Below are 19,139 nucleotides of genomic sequence, written 5' to 3'. Positions count from 1 at the left end.
ACTATATTTAAAATTTAACATACAATTTTTTCTACTTAAATTTAACTGATAATAAAAGATAATTTTATTTAAAACTATGTAGTATTTTCCTCTAATTTTTTTTAAAATGCATATAATTTGTTAAAACTAAAATTACATAATTTACTATGATACAATATTATTTCCTTTATAAGATTTATTAATAAATAATTTTAATACAATGTAGTGCAAAGTAATTAGATCTAAAAATACATTATTTATACATTGCAAAAATGTTGCTATTTATTTTTATTTTTTTTTAAATCCAATAATTGAAATGAACGAATGTAAGTTCATTTACTCCTATTTCATTTCTATTTTATAAAAGATAATTGAAACAATGTTGATGGATAAATTCTTCGCGGGGTCACGGCAATAGATGATTTTCTCTTTACCACTTATAAATTACACTTTAGGTACATAAAATATAATATAAAATCAATTAAAAAATAATCCACTATAAATTATTGTTATTATTCATTATGTGTAGGTGCATAAATATCCGCGGATAAGGATTGTTATTATCGACGTTATTTTCTTTATCGTTGAGAATATCTTATGTTTTTAGATAAGTGTGCTCATGAGAAGAACGCATGGTAATTATTATGTCATATTATGTCATACTTTTTAAATATAAGCACTATACTTTTTCGATATGGTACATTGACTTAATAAATAGGTTTTAAGAGCTCCACACATGCACCTTTTTCTAATTCTAATGTACCGTGTCTAAGCCAATATCTCCTATTTGTTTTTCAATTGGACAAAATGAGTGAAGGTATTTTTATGGGAAGAAAACAAACAAACGCACAAGTCTAAGAATAATATATTACCAAGATTTGTGTCTTTTGAATCCTTTTGAATTGCCTCCTTTGATAAGGACCTTTCTTCATCTATACCTTTCTCAACTACTTTCTTATAGCCTAAGTTGGGTTCCTTACTCCAAAAACTCATATCCAGTAGTCTTTGAACCCAAAATGAAAAGGAAAATCTATTATTGTATTTTAAAAATTGTTAGATTTTTTAAATACAAATATTTACAAAACTGGTACAATTTTAGGTTTTTTATTATTTCCCTGATACATTATTAAGGGTGATTAAAAAATATTAATGTTATATTTATTATATTCTTGATCATTATTACGAATTATAAAAGTATAATATTTATTATGTTTATTGTTTTATCAAATATTTATAGCTATAAATTATGATGCTTATGTTTTTCATAAGATTATGATCATCAAATATATTAGATCAAATGTTAAGTTGATAAATTATTGCTTGTAATCGGATTGAAATGCTAACTTTTGTTTTATGACTAGACATCTACGAATAATTCAAGTACAATTTTTCTTTTCTTTTCAACTACAAGAATCGGGTAGCCCTTTATAAACATAAACTTTTCAATGTGAACGAAAGGGTATTGGTGCAACATGCCCTTGTGGTACCAAGCCCTTAGTTTTGGCTACTTTACTATCAAAAGCATGCCTTGTGGTACGATGTGGGATATGAGAGACTTAAATCTCACGACCTTTTGCCTACCAAATGAAGCTCTCACTAATTGAACAAGACCCACAGCCTAGACTCAAGTAGAAACACATAACATTTTCAAGCCTAGGCTAATTACATATAGTAGTAAGTTCATTTGTGATCAAATTTGTAACATGTGTGTGGGAGCATTATTTTGTGATTATTTTTTGTTTGATTAAAATGGACGCATTAATAAGTAAGGAACTAACACCACTTAAGTAACATAATCTGGATCAAATGAATAGATTCTTGGGCTATAATAAAACCATCATATATCAATCTTCTTGGGACAAACCCTATTTTTTCCTCACTAATAACATTAGATAGTATATTTTGAAGTTTCCAGGCCAAAATTTTAGTAAAGAGCCTATAGAGAGTATTACATAGAGGAATGGATCTAAGGTCATTGAAAGAATCTACACTATCCTTCTTAGGTATTAATGCAATAAAGGTCTTATTGACTTCACACAATAGTTATCCTGAGTTCCTAACTCCTTCCAAGGCCTTTGTAATATCATCTCCAATGAAATCCCAACATTTATGAAGGAAGAAAGCATGAAGACCATTTGGTCTAGGCGAATTATCTGGATTCATTTGTTTAAGGGATGATTCAACCTTTGGTTTGGTTATCTTTTGCAATAGAAGCTTATTATGTTCCTTAGAGACCACTCTTGGGATGTTTTAAAGAATAATGTGTTGGGAAGATAAATTAGAACTCATTCCATTCTGGTAAATTCCTTTGAAATAAGAAATTGCTTTAAGGTTTATTTCCTCAAAGGAGTTCTTTGTATTATAATCCATTCCTTTAATGGAAGTAATTTAGTTAATCACTCTTATTTGGTTTCAAGTATTGTGGTTTTTTTTGTGTTTTTGTCTTGAGCTTCTAACCATATCTCCCTCAATTTTTGTCTCCAGAAGAGCTCTTCTTTGGCAAGATCTTCTTCATATTGTTGCATTAGCTTATTTTCTTCTAGGAACTCTATCATTCCGATTCTATTTTTTTAGGATTTCCTTATTGAGGGATTCCAATTTATCTTCTAAAGTTAGTTTATCCTCAAAAATATTACCAAAAAATTATGAGTTCCACTCCTTTAATTTGTGTTTGATAATTTTTTATTTGCTAACTACTTGGAACATTTTTTTCCTGATACCTTAGTTTCCTCCCACCATTGCCTTATTAGTTTAATATAGTTCTCATTTTTGAGTCACATTTTCTCAAATTTGAAATCACAATTGCTAAGGTGCTAATTTTCTAAGATTTTTAGCTCAACAAGATAGTGGTCTAATCTTGATATTGGTTTTTCTTCCATCTGGAATGATATAGAGACAAATGACAAGTCTCCATGACAAAAGAACCTATCTAATCTTTCTGCAATATTACAAAATCCTTTTCTCCTATTGTTCCATGTAAAGGTGTTGTTAGAACTGGCCAATTCTAATAATCCTAGCTTGTTGATCTAGTTAAAAAGTCCTCTTAATTTCGCTAAGAGGGAATTGTTGCCCCCTACTTTTTTTCAAGGATCGAAGGTTAGTATTGAAAATATCCTCCTAGAATGGACATACCTTCTCGGTCTAATAATAACCTATCTTCCAATTATTCCCATAGCCTAAATTTATACCTGTTTAAAATTTAACCATAGAAATTAAAAATCTTATAGGGGAAATCAGGTCTGATACCATTCACTGTTCCACTCATCTAGCTTTTATGAATTTTGATAGATGAGATAGAAATATTTTTGGGGTCCCAAAATAGGGTAAGCCCTCCATAAGGCACTTTTGCTAGGGATTCTCTTACCTCCCGCCAACCTAAAGGTCTCTTAAACTTTCCCATTTATTCACTATTAAGTTTTGTTTCATGAAGAAGATTGACATCATCTTCTATGTTAGTGATGCAACACATTAGGAACCGCTACTTGTTAGGGGCATTAAGACCCCTAACATTCCAATTTATGACATTCATGGTGCCTAGGAAAGGATCTTCCCTTCCCTGCATTAAGAATATCAGTGAGTTTGACCTGACCTTTAGCTATCACATCTTTTTGGGGCAATTCTCTCAAGGATTTATGTCCTTAGTTTCTTAATACTTTTTCACAATATAGACCTCCTCCACTTTGGAGGATAACCCCTAAACCTAAAGAACTTGAAAAATTCATAACTATCTCTTCTAGACCAACCTTGATGTTGATGGGACTTGTTTCCCTTTCTTTGTTGTTTACTTCCTAAATTTTAGAAATCAAAATAGACATTTGTAACATACCCCTCATCATCGCAAATCTCATCAATAAACTGATTCATTAGATCCTCAACTACCATATTGTTCAATGCTTCTATTAAGATATTAGTTTTCGCTTCCTTTCTCACCAAAGTTTCACTTGAGGGTTCTTGTGAGTGAACCATAATGAAGGAAATATATTTACTTTCCTTTGTAATCTGTCTACTTTGTCTTGCTACCTTTAGGGGTAAATCGCTCGGAGGACATACTTCCTCATCTTGATTCAAACTAATAATAATCAATTTGATGCAAGGAGGGAAATCCCTAATTACCCCTTCCTCTATCTCATCCCTAAGGTGGATCATGAATCCCACTCCTTCATTATTCAAGAAAATTTGAATGTTCCCTAAGATCTCTTGATTGTCATCAATATGAGGTCGTGTCATAGCTTGATCTGGATCTACTTTGAAGATTACCTTCAACAAGTTTTGGTTTAATAGAGATACTTTTCCATTAACCTTTAAATCTAGGGTTTTGAAATCCATTATATTTACATATATTTTAACTATAATAATTAGGGTAGAGGCTACCAAATCTGATTCTACCAATCCTACACATGTTCCTGATTAGGAGCTAATTATTCTAAGCGCATCTTTAACCAAGAATTCAATAGAAAGATTGGGAAGTAAGATAGAATTATCTACTTCAAATGTCACCAATGTTTTGGGATAAAAAAGGAGATCCATTCTAGAGATTTTAAAGGATATCCACTAAAAACTAAAGTATTTCCATACAGTGACTCGTCTCTTAGATCTAAATTGTCAAAAGCTAAATAAATGAATTCATTTTCCATTACTAATATTATATTTATTTGCTTTCCTAGGAAACTTTTTAACCAATTTTCTTTATGATTTACCTCCATCCCAGGACTCGTCCACCGAGAAAAATGGACTTGATCCTAGCATCTCCTTTGGACATTTCCAACTACACAATATAAGTGATGGATTTCTTCTCAATCCTGCTTCATTATTTCCCTATTGCATTTAATAGTTTATTTAGGTCTCTAAGTTAGGGTATCCTTCCTTCCTTTAGATCAAAGAGGCGCTTTAGGGATATCCTTCTACCTACCTCCTCTTTGTTCTATAGAGGGCCAAAGCCATTTAAAAATCAATTTCTTACTTGGTAATTTAATTTTTTTTCTGAGGGGAAATGCTTCTACCCTTTGATGGGAATGCGAGAATGAGCCATAAGCTAGCCTTCATCTGAATCCTTGCAAACTTCAAGCTGAAGCAATGATTTGTAAAATGGCAAAGCATATTTTGTTCACAAATTATATTCACATTATCTATAGAACCATTGTAGATTTGGGTGAAAATCAACCTAGTTCATAGGAGTAGGAGAAAAGTTTATCTTTTCTTTTTGGAGATGATTTGTAATAGTCTAATATTGAGTTGATATTGTTTGTGGGTATTTGATTGCATAATGATTTTTATTCACTAAAAATTAGTATATGGTAAAATCTAGAAATAATATTATCTCATTATTATGGATTGTGAAGGTACAATGTCATTCATGTTATAACACTATTAATTATGACCTTGAGGTTGCTAGTGTTGACTCTTATTACTAATAATTAACTGATATGCATTCATTATATCCAAAAATAACAAATTATGTGACAACACACTACATACCAATAAAACATGACTTCATGTCCAACTAAAATACCTTGTGTAACACCTTAACAAAAATAGAATGATGTGATATACTTGATGATGTAGACTAAAAAAATTGAATACAATTTTATCAAACAATTATCATAGAACTTGAAGAATCAATTAAAAATTATCACAAATTTAAATATAAAAATATATATTGACAGATATAACTTACAATTAAAACAAACTAATAAACATAAAATATAAACGCTTAACTAAAAGTTATGTCTTTTTGAAATGAGATGGTGAATAGTCATAACATTTCAATCCAAAATAATGGAAAATGTAGAAAATTGAAGAAAATTATGAAGGGAGAGAAAAAAAAAAACTAGCGAGAGCACGGGTCATCTTTTTACATTAAATATTATTAGTTTAAATGATTATTTTTTAAGAAATACTTTAAGTAATTGAAAATAGATAATTGATTTGAGACTCATAGGTCAACATCTTCTACATAGATGTAATTAAGATGTCTATATTTATTTAAATAATAAATATTACATGCTTCTCCTTATTATTATTATTACCCACCCATCAACTAAAAAAATCTATAAATTGATTTATTTTGGTAGTCTACCAAATTTTGAAATGAAAGATCAACAAGAACATGCGTACAACTATGTCAAATGAGATGGATTATAAGTCCAATTGTATATATACAAGGCATATATCTCAACATTTTCTAGAGATAGACGTATTCAAGATATCCATATTAATTTAAATGCATACATCTTACATTATTCCTCTTAATATTATTTCTTCCCTTTCAATTGAACAAATAATCTATGGATTTATCTATATTTTGGTAGCTCACTAATTTCCAATTGAAAGAACAAGAAAGAACATAGGTACAACTTTTCCAGATGCAATGGATTATAAGTTCCTTTACACAAGACACATCATAAAACATAAGAAGAAATACAATTTTAAAGATTTGTTGGTGAGGGGAAGTCATGGAGGCCCACATGGTAGGAAATTTGAAAACTTATTTATTAGTTTGATAATTGAAATGATTGTACATGAGGCTATGCGATTATGAAGTTAATCAATGAATCTATGATTTAGAAGGTTCATTACATGGAATAATAAAGGTCTTCCACTAGGCTTTGTCTCTAAAATGTATCAAACCAAACCTAAGCATGATGGGGACTACACAAGTTGACATGAAAACAAATGATGAGATAGAATGACGGCCCAAAGTCTTTCCACTATTCACTTGACTTTAAAACAAAACCCTAAGACTAAGCAAACAACATAGTGTCAAGAACAAAGGTCCACCCCACGTTAAGTCCTATGTTACATTGACTTGTAAAGAGACCTTAGCTGAATAAAACTCTGAAATCCCCATGGGTTCATGAACATGAATGAACCATAACAGCCTTTACCAATTCCCTAGGCATGGCAAAAGGCATGGGAAAAATTTATTTCTAAGTCAAAATAAAAAGGTGGCCAAAAGCTAGAAAAAATGTTTAAAAAATCATTTGTGAATTTTTTTTTGAAAAAATAATTGGCTCTGGTGCGGCCGACGGAAAAGAATGCGAAAGTGAAAAAGTCGGCGCCGTTGAACCGTATTGACGCTGGACCTGACGGCCGTTCTGGAAAAATATAGTCGCTGTCTTTGAAATTAGTTATTCCTCGGCGGTGTAATCGCAGGTATTTAGGAGGAAATTAATCAGTCTTTCAGACAGAGAAATTAATGGTAATAATGGAAATCATCTTCTCGTTTTCTTTTGCGCATGCCATCTGCCCATAAAATAAAGAATCTAATGGAGTCCGAGGGGTTTTAAGTGTTTCTCAATCTGTTTACGGAGTAGATTTTGAGTTTCTGAAAGTTGTTTTTGATGATTTTGCTGGTTTTTACAGCTATGGTGGAATCGACACGTTTCGTTTGCAAGTACCCATGAATTAAAAATCTCAGTTTTGGTGAGTGTTGGAAGAATATTTCGGGGATTCTGTGTTGGTGATGATGATGAGTGTAACCGATGGTAGAAGAAATGTCGGCATTAATTTGTTGAAGGGCGGGCGAAGAAATTTCGCTTTTTAAATAAGCGTGAGGTCACGAGATCGAGCCCCGGGAGAGTTCGAAACCGATTTATCTGTGCAGATTTGCTTTTGTTGTGTTTGTTCCTCCTCGTGCGAGCCGCGAAAAGAGCAGTCTTTAAGGAAACAATATTCGGGTGACCCGGATTTGTTAGCGGTTTCGGAATTTTGTTGTCCAGGTAAGTATTATGACGCTGCATTTTGAAGCTTTTTTTTCTTAAATCGGGGGTGCTCGGGCTGGAAAGTTGGATGAATCGGTGGTTTGGGATAAAGAGGGTTTGCTAATTTTGCTTTGTGGAAGAAATAATGTTTTTGCGAGATTTTGATACTGAGGTTGTTTGCTTTTCTTTTTTCCTGCTTTTCTGATGGTTTAGGCGGTGGAAATGGGGTAGATTTGAGGGCTGAAGATATGTGCAAATGCAAAATAAACTCCATATCTGTATCTTGATAGATAGAACAGATAAAGCTGAAATACTTTTTACTGTGCCTTTTCATCAGAGTTCTTAAAGCTGAATGAACCTTCATGCATCTGCAAATTGCTTCGAGGTAAATTCGGCTGCTTCTCATTTTCGATGCGCTTCAAAGTTTGTTGAATGTCTAAAGCTTTAAAGTTAATGAGTTTTTTCAGAACTTCTTTGCATTTTGCGAGCATTTTACAGATCAGCAGATTCACTGGATTATCTATTTAAGAACGCTTTTACTGTGAACGAAGATTTGATGTTTGTTCAGATTAAATGTTTCATTTAATGCTGAAGCTTTGTCTATTCATGCCTTTTGTGTCTAGGCGGTGGAAATGGCGTAGATGTGAAGCGGAAGATTTTCTTCTAATGCGTCTGTGAAAGGCGGCTGCGAATGGATGTCCGCTTCAGTCTTTGCTCAGAGAAACTTAGAGCTCGAATCGCTGGAGCGTTTCCAGATCTATCTGCTTTGCATCACCGCCCTCCTTCGCTTGACTACAATTTCAATATTTTAGGGTTTGAATGCCGCCGATAATGTGCGGCAAAATATTTGAGGCTGTCAAGACAGACTTAGAGAAGAGAAGAAATTTATTTCGTCAACTTCAGGCGGAATCCACGAGCTCGACTACTTCGTCAATGTCTGGCTACGGAAATAATAATAACACTAACGGAGTTCAAGGCACTCCTTTCTCCATGCCGTGGACCGTGGTGCCGCCGGTCCAGTGGTCAAATCCCCCGCTGCTTTCCTGCATGGCTCCAAATAACGAAGCGCCTTCTTCTTCATCTTCCTTTTCAGGGTTTCATGGCGGTCCTTTGCAGTTTCCTTACGATCGCCTGCGACAAAGCTCTGTCTATGGAAGAAAAAGCGGCGTTGTGCTTCATGATCATCATGATTCTTCTCCTATGCTTTTGTCCAACGGTCCCTCGGGAATGCTCATGGATGGCTACGGCCATGGCGGCCTCAACCTCACCGGTGAAATGTCCAACGTGAAAATGACGCCACAGGAAATCATTGACGCCAAAGCCTTGGCCGCTTCAAAGAGCCACAGTGAAGCAGAACGCCGGCGACGTGAGAGGATCAATACTCATCTCGCTACTCTGCGAACCATGCTCCCGAACACTACTAAGGTAAACAAATTTCTTCAAATTCTTCAAACCACAAGTAAATATGTTGTAGGTGAGTGATTTTTCCTTTTCTAGCCTCAACTTTGACAAATCTTGTACATTTTTCAGGGATTTAGATACCCTGAGGTACAAATGAGAACGGATTTTGCCACTGCTTATAACCTAAATATCGTGCAATCCTGCGAAAGTTATCAAGGTTTAAACTGCTCAAAAAATGCATGCAAAATGATCGCAAATTCATCGTTTCCTTCCTGTCTGATCTTTCTGGAAATTTCTCGTGTCCAGAAGTGATAATCTGGCCGTTTGCCTCAAAGCTTTACCTAAACCAGTGAGTTTGTCCGGCTTCGAGTTTCTTCGAAATATGTGCCAAAGGATTGTCCGGCTAAATATACAAATTTGCTATATTTTCGAGTTTTGAGTTCAAATTTCATTTCTGTTACCTTTCAAACTCATTTGATGCGCATAAACAGAAGGCTGGAGTAAGAACATCATTTCTTGTAAAGCCTGCAAATTTATCAACCTTTAACAAACACTAAAAATACAAGGAAAAGGACAACTTTTAGTAGTGTACTCACCTCAAAGCTTTCTGCAATTCCCTACTTATGTCCAGGGCTTCGTAACTCAACAGCTAAAATATATTTTCTATGTTTTTTTCTCAGCCTTGAGCTTTTGATTCTCCCGCAGGCTTGTACATATTTTCGAAAATAGACGAAGAATGCAAAGCAAATAAGAGAAAACGGATCATTTCGCAGCAGTAATTGCGTTTTTTAATACCGTTGCAGTGTCAAGGTGAGAAGCCGTTGAAACAATTTTATTTGTACGGTAAACCATTTCAACGGACTCTATTAAGTTGCAGATTCTGCAGTCTGTTTTTCCTATTTCCGAGGCTAAACTTCATAGCTTCAACTTCTGAAGCTTTTCAACTTTATTAGGTTCAACACTCCTAGATTGTCTCCCGAGAGGCAAATACATCGAAATCAGAACGCTGCCTTCTTTAGCAAACCTAAAATTTTCAGGGGTCCCTAGGTCCTCTGTAAATGTGCGGCGAATGAATGTGAATGAAGCTGAATCGTTTGTCTGCTAAGCTCTGAACATACTCAAACATTCGGTATCTCTAGAGCTGAACATGAAAACATTCGTGTCAGGCTCTAGTATTATCACGCACGGACATGGAAATATGGAACATATTATATAATTTCTTGTTCCGTCTGCATCTTCGAATATTTAGGTCGGAGAGTCGTACAAGCCTGGAAGCATAAACATCATTCGAGAGAAATCGATTGTTCGTATCGTTATAAAATTTCTCTGTCCCGCCGTTTCAAAAAAGTCGAGGAAACCTGATATTGTGTTAAAAAAAATAGTTTCAATGGCTTTTTGTTGACTTTTACCTGTAGGATCTTTCCAAATGAACGTCAGACGCTATGCAAAGGTTTGAAAGCAAAAGCTTCCTGGCAAAATGAATAATTTTCTGAGCCGATTCTCCATCCCATTTACTTCTGTTGTTTAGCATCCGTCTGCAAGCGTGCAACTTTTCAGTCCTTGTTTTTAAGTTTTTGTATCGAAGCGCGTTGCAGTTGTCGACATTTATTTCAAAACTCAACATCATGTTTTTCCAAAATTTGAATCCTCGAGTATCTGAACCTAAAAATCATTCAAGAAACTCGTTTTCGACACAGTGGAATCTCGATAATATCACGATAAATAGTACACTTATCATTATTATCCTCCAATATTAACCTCAGATTTGCAGAAAAGAGAATCAATTGTTAGGTTTCTATCTCTTGCAAAAATGTACCAAACCCTGAAGCTTTAATATTCTTAACAAAGAGTCTCCCAGTCGCCATTATTTACTAAAGCTTTCATATTTGAATGGCGCCATATCAGCCGAGCCTCGGAAAGCCAAATTTGCGAAATTACTCTTTAAATCCTCAATAAATTTTCATCTTGGTCGTTACTCTTGCCACTGCAATTATTCACCACGGCTTTCAAATGAAATATTTGAAAGGCGCCATTTCTGCGGGCACTCGAAAGCCAAATCTAAAATAATTACTCTTAAAATGCTCGGCGAGAGATTCTACTACTGAAAATATTTAAATATTACATCGATTTAAATTCTGATTCTTGATATTGTTTGATTTGCAGACGGACAAGGCTTCATTGCTGGCAGAGGTGATAGACCATGTAAAAGACCTAAAGCGGCAAGCCGCAGAAATTGCTGAAGGAAGCGTTGTGCCAACTGAAGCAGACGAAGTTACAGTAGATTCCGATCCAGAGAACAAATCACTGATAAAGGCCTCAGTTTGCTGCGACGATCGTCCAGATCTTTTATCAGATCTCATCAAAGCTCTCGCAACACTCAATTTGCGCACTCTCAAAGCCGAAATCACCACGCTTGGCGGCAGAGTAAACAACGTATTGCTCCTAGATCAGCAAAATCAGCAGAATCACCATTACCAACATGACAATAACAACAATCCCGCCCTTCCTCCGCCATCTCTTACCTGCATTCAAGACGCTCTCAAAGCTGTCATGGAGAGGCCAAATTCAGAGGATTCACCGCCTGGAAACAAACGCCAACGCCTCAATCCTTTCAATTCCATACATATTCTTGATCACAGGCAAATTTAACACACTCTACTTCAAACAGCCACCAGAAATTTTGTATATATCAGTTTTGCAAAAGAAAGCAGATCTAACACAAGAACTTCGTTGTCATCATTAATGGCGATTCATTTGTCGTTAACATGTTTTCTTGTGATAGATGCTGGAGAAGATTACTACGTCCTACACAGCGGCCATTACAAAGATCGGAGCTTTCAGATGTTTTGTTTGATGCGATACAAGTGGTATACATACACATCTCACCAGTAGCTTATTCTCAGCTACAAAAAGATGAGTTCAAATTTTCATTTTCTTCCAACTCTTAGAAATTTTGTTTTACTAAACTTCTTTGCATTCGTCATTTTCCAAAATTCCATTGAACTGTTCTTGATGGGTATACCTATTGTATTGCATTACCAGTACATATTTCATAAAAAATAGCAACCACACTTTCAAAACACTTTGGAGTACAATGTCTGTAATGGCCATAGCTATCAGCATGACATCCACCTTTGTTTTTATCTAGTTTTTTCTAAAGATAAGTTAAATAGCATAAACTGATTCTCTTACATTACCATCATCACCATTATTGTTACAAAACATAAAAGCTAAAGATTCCCATCTGTTTTTCTTGTGTCATAAATGGGTGGAATGCAATGAGAATGAATCACAATGCTTTCACTGTTGTGAGCATAATTGGTGTGTATTTGATGGGCAGTTGACTAAACTACTTCATCATTACTGGTGGATCATAGTCTATTGAGAACTATTTGTGCTTGCTTATCTACGTAAGAAAAGAAAAGCTAACAAGTTTATGTGGGTTTACTTTTTTGATTTTCCTTAACTTGAGCGAATATATTGCATTCCAGTGGAAATATAACTTTTTTTTTTCCTGTTATTCATGCGTTTGTACTTCACCAGTGCCACAAAGCTATGTTGGGCTCATGTGCATGGTTTGTCAACTTATTAAAAAAGCACAGGACTTACTCGTTATGTCAAAGTCGTTTAGGATTCCCACTGATTGCCATGATTGTTTGAGTGTGTAATGCTTTTGAAACGTTCAGCTGGTATCATCATATTTTGGGAATCATAATTATCAAAGCAAACAACCTCATCTCAGTGCAGATGAATATGCCATTCAAATAGACAACGAATGAACATGTCAAAGGGGAACTAAAATCATCTCTTGTGGATAAGAAAATTGTTGATTTCAAGGATCAACGGGATTTGATGGCATTCTGGATTAACTTTTATTTTGCTAAAGAATTTAAGAAGAATAGGTCTAATAATATTAAAAGTAGTAATGGACATTGATCTTGTATAAATGTTTTAAAATATTGTGTTCTATGTATATAGATAGTAGTTCTCTATGCAAGATGTTTTTAGTGATGGATGTTATTTTTTAACGTATTATTATTATTTAATATAAATTTAGAGATTATTAAAATGTACCGAGATGAGATAGTGTGTATCTTACTAACATTGAATATTTTTTAGCAAATCAATATTATAAATATTCTCAAATAAAGTCAACTAAGAGTTCTAGGAGATTGAGAATATTTGTGTAAATGTGGCTTTGTTTCCATTCATATAACTTAAGTTCTTATAAGAGCCATATCTTATTATTAACTTTTGGTTTCTTATCATTTCATATTATTTTTTATTTTGATTATAGATAGTTATCTTGTACTTCATCATAGACCTTGCTTATATATGTAGAGATATAAGACCTTATAACAGTTTATAATTATGTATTATATATCTCAAAAGTTATTAGGTATGCTATTAAAATTTCTTCCCTCCATTTAAATCTAACCATCAAAACTTAAATTTATTATTTATTTGACTAATAATTTCTTTCTAATTATTTAACATAAGACATAATTGAAAATTATTCTAATTTGCAATAATTTTAATATTACCTATGATAATTAATATTAGTTAAATTTTCTTAAATAATTCCTTAAAACTAGTAAAAATATGGTTTCCCAAACAATGTGTCACATGCTTCTAATGATATGATAACACAAAGGAAATTTATATTGAAAACGGAAGACTTTGTACATGTTGTAATAATGATAGATATACCATTCAACAAGCAATCATTATAATAATGAAATAAACATATTTCCTAATAATACACATAAGAGACTTGTAAAATATTTCAATATTTTAAAAATGCAAGTTTTAAGTAAATGAGATACCCCAATAGTGTGTACCATGATATATTGAGCTACATTTTTCTAGTTGGCATGGTAGAGTTGAATTCTTGTAAACTTTTGTACAAGTAATCATCTTGATATATCATTATTTAGTATTTGAATAGAGTTAAATTTTTGTATTTAACTAATTTGCATATTTATTATATTTTTTTAATATTTTCTTTATGGAAAATTTTCACTATGAATTAGATTTTTGTGATGGGTTTTTATTTAATGTATCTTGATCTCATTTTAAATTTGAAGATCTTAATCCAACATTGCTTAGTTTTTAAAAATGAATTTTCAATCTATCTAATTAAAATTATGGATATTTTATCTTAAATATTTGAATGTTATAGAATATATTTTGTTCTCTTTCTAGCTATGATCAAATTTATGTTCCTAACTAATGTGAATCAACCAATTTGTGTGTCCTCACTATCATAGGTTGTCTAATTTGTTAAAAAAATATTAGCATGTTTTATTTTTTATATTATAAGTTTCCCTCTCTTTTTTATGTTGCAATAAACTATATTTTTTTATGCTTATGACCTCTAAAAAAAAAAATCTTGTACTATTTAATAAAGTTATTATAAATACATCTATATTGAGGCGAATCATGATGTGAGAAAGTGAACACATAATGCATGTTTTTGTTAGATGCAATTTGTCATTTTTGTCTAGTTTTAATGTTGAAAAGTTGTATCAGGGAAGAAGGTTGTGAAGAATTGGAGCTTGTAGAAGCCTTAGATTTAAAAGAGATTAGAGAAGTTTGGAGAAAACCAAGAAGATTATGGTCACTAGGTTATCTAAGTAAGAAAAAAATACAAGATTGAAAAAAATAAAATAGAAGAATAGAATCACAAGTCTCAAAAGATATTATCATATGATTTTATAGAAGTTGCAAGGTTGAAAAATGATACATGTTTGAGAAATCTCCCAATTTAATGTGAGATTTTGTTACATGTTAGTACAAATGTACTAAATATCATTAATAAAAGGACCATGTGATAGGAGGAAACCATGCATGAAGAATTTTTTATTAAATTACAGCTCATGTAATTCTACATTATATGCCACTTTATATAAATACCCAAATCAAATCTCTACCTAAGCCTTCACTTCATCCATCTTGCCTAATCATTAATTTTTGTTTGAAATTAATTATCCTATGAAGTATTTTGATTCAGATCATATGCACAATACATATACATGTTTGTTGGTGAACAAATTTGTCTCCTCTCTAATATTCTTTTCAATTGACCCTATCACCTCTTTTGACAACAAAATAAGTTCACTGCAGTTGGGTAAGCATATGATGATTGCTTCCCTCTAAATTTCATAAGGTACAACTCCCTTATTAGATTTACAATGAATCCCTATTCAAATAAATAAATATACTTTTAACTAGAAAGTATAAAGGTAGCCTAGTTTATTCTTAGATAAGTGGCCATAATAAATATGATCTCAAATTAATATCAAGAATAAAGAGAAACAACACATCATTTCTAGATTCTCATGAAAATCATCAAAATACTTTACTAAACAAGACAATTGAACCTTACCAATTAACACTTTCATAATGGTAAGACGATCTAGCACATGAAAGTAAATATTCACAAAGAAATATTCAGTTTATTTTCATGAATTCAAAATATCCAAATCACCATCACATCTCATGCTATAATCAAAGTTCAAAAGACTAAGATAAAATTCATTCATAGTGTATGTATATCATGTCAAGTTCAACTTGTTTCAAAAAAGTAGAGTAAAAACTACTAGTTTCAGATCAATATAGTTTCCCCTTGAGTCTCTACTTCTAACCTTAACCAAGTTTGGTTCAACATGTATATAGTTTCATATTGTTAGGAGATCTCCCTAAAAATTGGACCTTTTGCCTCTAGTTAGGACAGTTATAAAAACTAACAATATACAAGAGACACATGTTCCCAAAGTTTTAGCATATCAAGAAGCATAAAATAGAGCCTAATTAGTTGGGAGAACCATTCTCCACTTCTTCATTCTTCTCATCTCTGCCAATAGTCCCACATGTCAGCTTCCATCTCTGGAATGCATTCACCAATTATTGAATGACACTTGTATTAGGGCTCTTTAGGCTCAATATCCTCATCTTCCACATGCCTCTATCCCATCTCATTTTTTGACCTTGTTTGCATAGTTGGGAAGTTGAGATGTACACAAACTGAGCATAGACTCCACTTGCACAACCCTAGTAAAATCTGTCACTGTGAGGTTAGCCTCTTCTTTGATTACCTTCATAGTGTCTTTGAAAGTCTTCATAACTATTTATTGATCTAAAGTCCCTTCCTCATAACATGGAAGACTAGATGCATTAACAATGTTCACATCCTTGACCAAATTATCATACGTACATCTAATTTCCGTTTGAATATTTTTAGATTGGCTAATCACAGACTTGTATATGGAACATTTCCATCCCATATTTTTGTTCAAGATATAAAGTATTCCTACATCTAGTAACTTCAAGGGATTCTCTTCTAAGAACTTATCAATTCTATATTATTCTATTTCATAAATTTGAGTGATGATTGTCTTCAAATTATTTTGGTATGCTTCCTAGAGTGGAATTTAGGTTTGGATTTCCCCAAGAAAAACATCTGGATAATTAAAAACCATGTTGGGCTCCTAAACAAAGTTTACCCCATCTTTATTTATTTTATTGATCCAATTTTCTATCATAGTAACAACAATTTTTATTCTTTGCAATGGACTCATTGACTTCTTATTGTCAAGAGAATTTGGGTAAAAGGTACGAGGTGCCTACACATAGGTAGTGCTTCAATTCCACCAAATGAATCTATGTACTCAGCTAGAGCCCATCTTTCTACAAATGAACCACCATACTCTAGGAAGACTTCTCCAACCATTGTTCCTTAGTCTATCTGTTGCATACTCCTAACCCCACTCCACCTACTTCAAAGTTGTTGGCACTTAAATCAACAGAGTATCGCTTTCATTTGTCCTCATAAACTTCAATGGTTACCTCCCCTATTTTAGAATCATTGATCATCCTAGTGATTTTCTTAGCCCTAGGGGATTTGATAATGTATCTACCTACTACATATTTGATAGGAATAACTCTTGTATCTAGACTATACTTTTTAGTTATGAAATTAGATAACAAGTTTGGTTGAAGTTTCTTTATTTGATGTGTCCTTAATTAGCTTGACCAAAGTATCCATTACCTATAAAATTGTAACCATTACTCCTTGAACCTAGAGTACACCATCCATAGGAGTGGTGACTTGTTTCTTATCTTGATCTAGGTCCATCACTGTGGAGTCTTGGGTTTTCATTCCCACTCCCTTTTAGACCATAGTATGGGATTTGGTTTTGTGTGTATTAGGTTGAATGATGATTTGTTCACCACTTATCTTACTCAAACCCTCTTCAACAACTACATAGTCAACTAAAAGAACTTTATTAGCTATAAGGGAAGATTATGAATTCTTCTTTGGTTCTTGTAACTATGTGGTGAGCACTGTTTTCTTACTCTCTTTTTTTAGCCAAGCACATGTGCACTTAATATTGGGTCTGATTCTTTGAGTGATATCAACCTCTTCTTCTTTTGTCCAATCAATAGTAGGTAAAGTTACTTCTTTCTAGTTCAAATATTGAAGTTCAACAACTTCTGAACCATCCTCCTACAACCCATGTGTATTCATTTTCAGGTGAAAGAAGGAATTTTGAGATAATTATAACCATGAATGATCTCTTTTATTAACTTCCCTTTCACTAGAACAATCCTCCTAGAAATTTTCAATGTGAGGATAAGGGGTTATTTCCCCTTCTATCTCCAATGTTGTTCTTACAAATCTTTTGCTATAAAAAATTTCCCTTCCTTCATAGAACTTAAAATCAAAACTATACAAATCATATCTGATAACAATTACATCTTTCATGAATTCACAAGAGAGCTTGCCCTACTTAATAGGAAAAAGAGTTTCCCACTTCTCTTTTAGGATGTGCATATTTACCAAAAATGCTAATTGTCTCCATACTTCTGCAAGTATGAAATAATCTATAGAATATCTAGATACTTTTGTGGTTTCATCATCAAAACTCCTAGTGCGATGTAGGTGAACTCAGGGAATTTGTTGTACACACTTCCATAAGTTCAAACCAATTTATAAGCTTCAGGAGAAATCTTATTTTCTAATGTACCAGCTAACTCAAAGCACAATCTAATCATAAACAAGCCATTCACCATCTTATAGTTAGCCAAAACATGATATTTTCATAGAAAGGTGAAATATTCATAGATCGTGTAATATCATTGATCCAAGGTTCATGTGGGATTGCTATCAAAACTTGCATGCATGCCAGGTACTATATCAAGTATGAAGACCAGAAAAATTTTCAATTATTTCCTTAATGAACCAATAATTAACTCTCCCCAATCCATATTTATTTCCCATCTAAGATGATTTCTATGTAACCATACATCCAATCTTCAAAAAGGTAGGCTTCAGCTGACCCCTTAACCCTATGTAAAAATGCTTCCAAGTCACGAATATAGTGTTTCATACGACATTCATTCTAACTTTTGGATAACCACAAATTTCCTTTGTATAATATCTCTGTCCAAGATCTATCTATGATGCTACGGTTCTTTTCATGAGCTTCATTAAAAACTACTAAGGAGTGGGTATGGGTGTAGTTTGAGAAGGTTTGATTGAGAATTTTGAAAATGGACATGATGGTTTCCTAATTAACCTAAAGTAATATATTTCTATCATTTCTCCTAATACATTTGGACCTAATATCATAATGATTTACATATTCCAGATTTAATTTAGGACTCACAATGACTAGCGGGAAAGTTGTAGCTATTAACAAACCACTATCAATAATTTCACCAGAATAAGGTTCTTGTATGTTGTCCAACAACTTAGTCCAAATGGCTTCTGCATTAACCCCTTTTAAGTCTATATCAATGACCAAGGTCTATTACATTTCATATCATGACCACTATGAAATACATGAAGAGATGACCTCATTTCTTCTTGTAAGAAATTCATAACAGCACTGAGTTTCTATACAAAGATAAATGTAAAAAAATAATACCAAATGGGTTTGAAAATAAATTACCTTGAAATCACCAAAAAGCTCAGATAGCACTTCCTTAAACCTCTATATCTCACCTTCCCCATCACCAATTTTACACTTAACAAATTGGCATTGTAAACATGAA

At 33.0% G+C, this 19,139-nt stretch overlaps 1 protein-coding gene across 5 annotated transcripts; it reads left to right on the top strand.

Moving 5' to 3' along the window:
• The first annotated feature begins 6,879 nt into the window (after positions 1-6,879).
• LOC149540094 (transcription factor bHLH30-like) lies at positions 6,880-12,162 on the top strand. 5 transcript variants are annotated; one of them, XM_089801290.1, is made up of 6 exons: positions 6,880-7,131; positions 7,342-7,697; positions 8,017-8,064; positions 8,303-9,104; positions 11,244-11,719; positions 11,863-12,162. In XM_089801290.1, the coding sequence occupies exons 4-6, from the start codon at positions 8,499-8,501 to the stop codon at positions 12,026-12,028; spliced, it is 1,248 nt and encodes a 415-aa protein (XP_089657416.1). In that variant the 5' UTR covers positions 6,880-7,131; positions 7,342-7,697; positions 8,017-8,064; positions 8,303-8,498; the 3' UTR covers positions 12,029-12,162. The 5 variants fall into 5 exon arrangements, with proteins under 5 accessions (XP_089657416.1, XP_089657415.1, XP_089657414.1 ...); XM_089801289.1 differs by lacking the exon at positions 6,880-7,131 and having other exon boundaries at positions 7,165-7,697; XM_089801288.1 differs by lacking the exon at positions 6,880-7,131 and having other exon boundaries at positions 7,165-7,697; positions 7,893-8,064.
• Positions 12,163-19,139: the final 6,977 nt, after the last annotated feature.

The sequence above is a fragment of the Cupressus sempervirens genome, chromosome 9 (assembly GCF_028749045.1).
Source record: "Cupressus sempervirens isolate cs-2001-9-10 chromosome 9, ASM2874904v1, whole genome shotgun sequence".
Taxonomy (NCBI): domain Eukaryota; kingdom Viridiplantae; phylum Streptophyta; class Pinopsida; order Cupressales; family Cupressaceae; genus Cupressus; species Cupressus sempervirens.
The sequence above is the reverse complement of the archived record's forward strand: the minus strand, read 5'-3'. Positions and strand labels throughout refer to the sequence as shown.

Excerpts from the sequence above, each read along its gene's own strand:
- LOC149540094 (XM_089801290.1), top strand. The coding sequence starts at position 8,499 with ATGCCGCCGATAATGTGCGGCAAAATATTTGAGGCTGTCAAGACAGAC. Across the intron at positions 9,105-11,243 it reads TGCTCCCGAACACTACTAAG|ACGGACAAGGCTTCATTGCT; the intron begins GTAAACAAATTT and ends TTTGATTTGCAG. Across the intron at positions 11,720-11,862 it reads ATACATATTCTTGATCACAG|ATGCTGGAGAAGATTACTAC; the intron begins GCAAATTTAACA and ends TTCTTGTGATAG.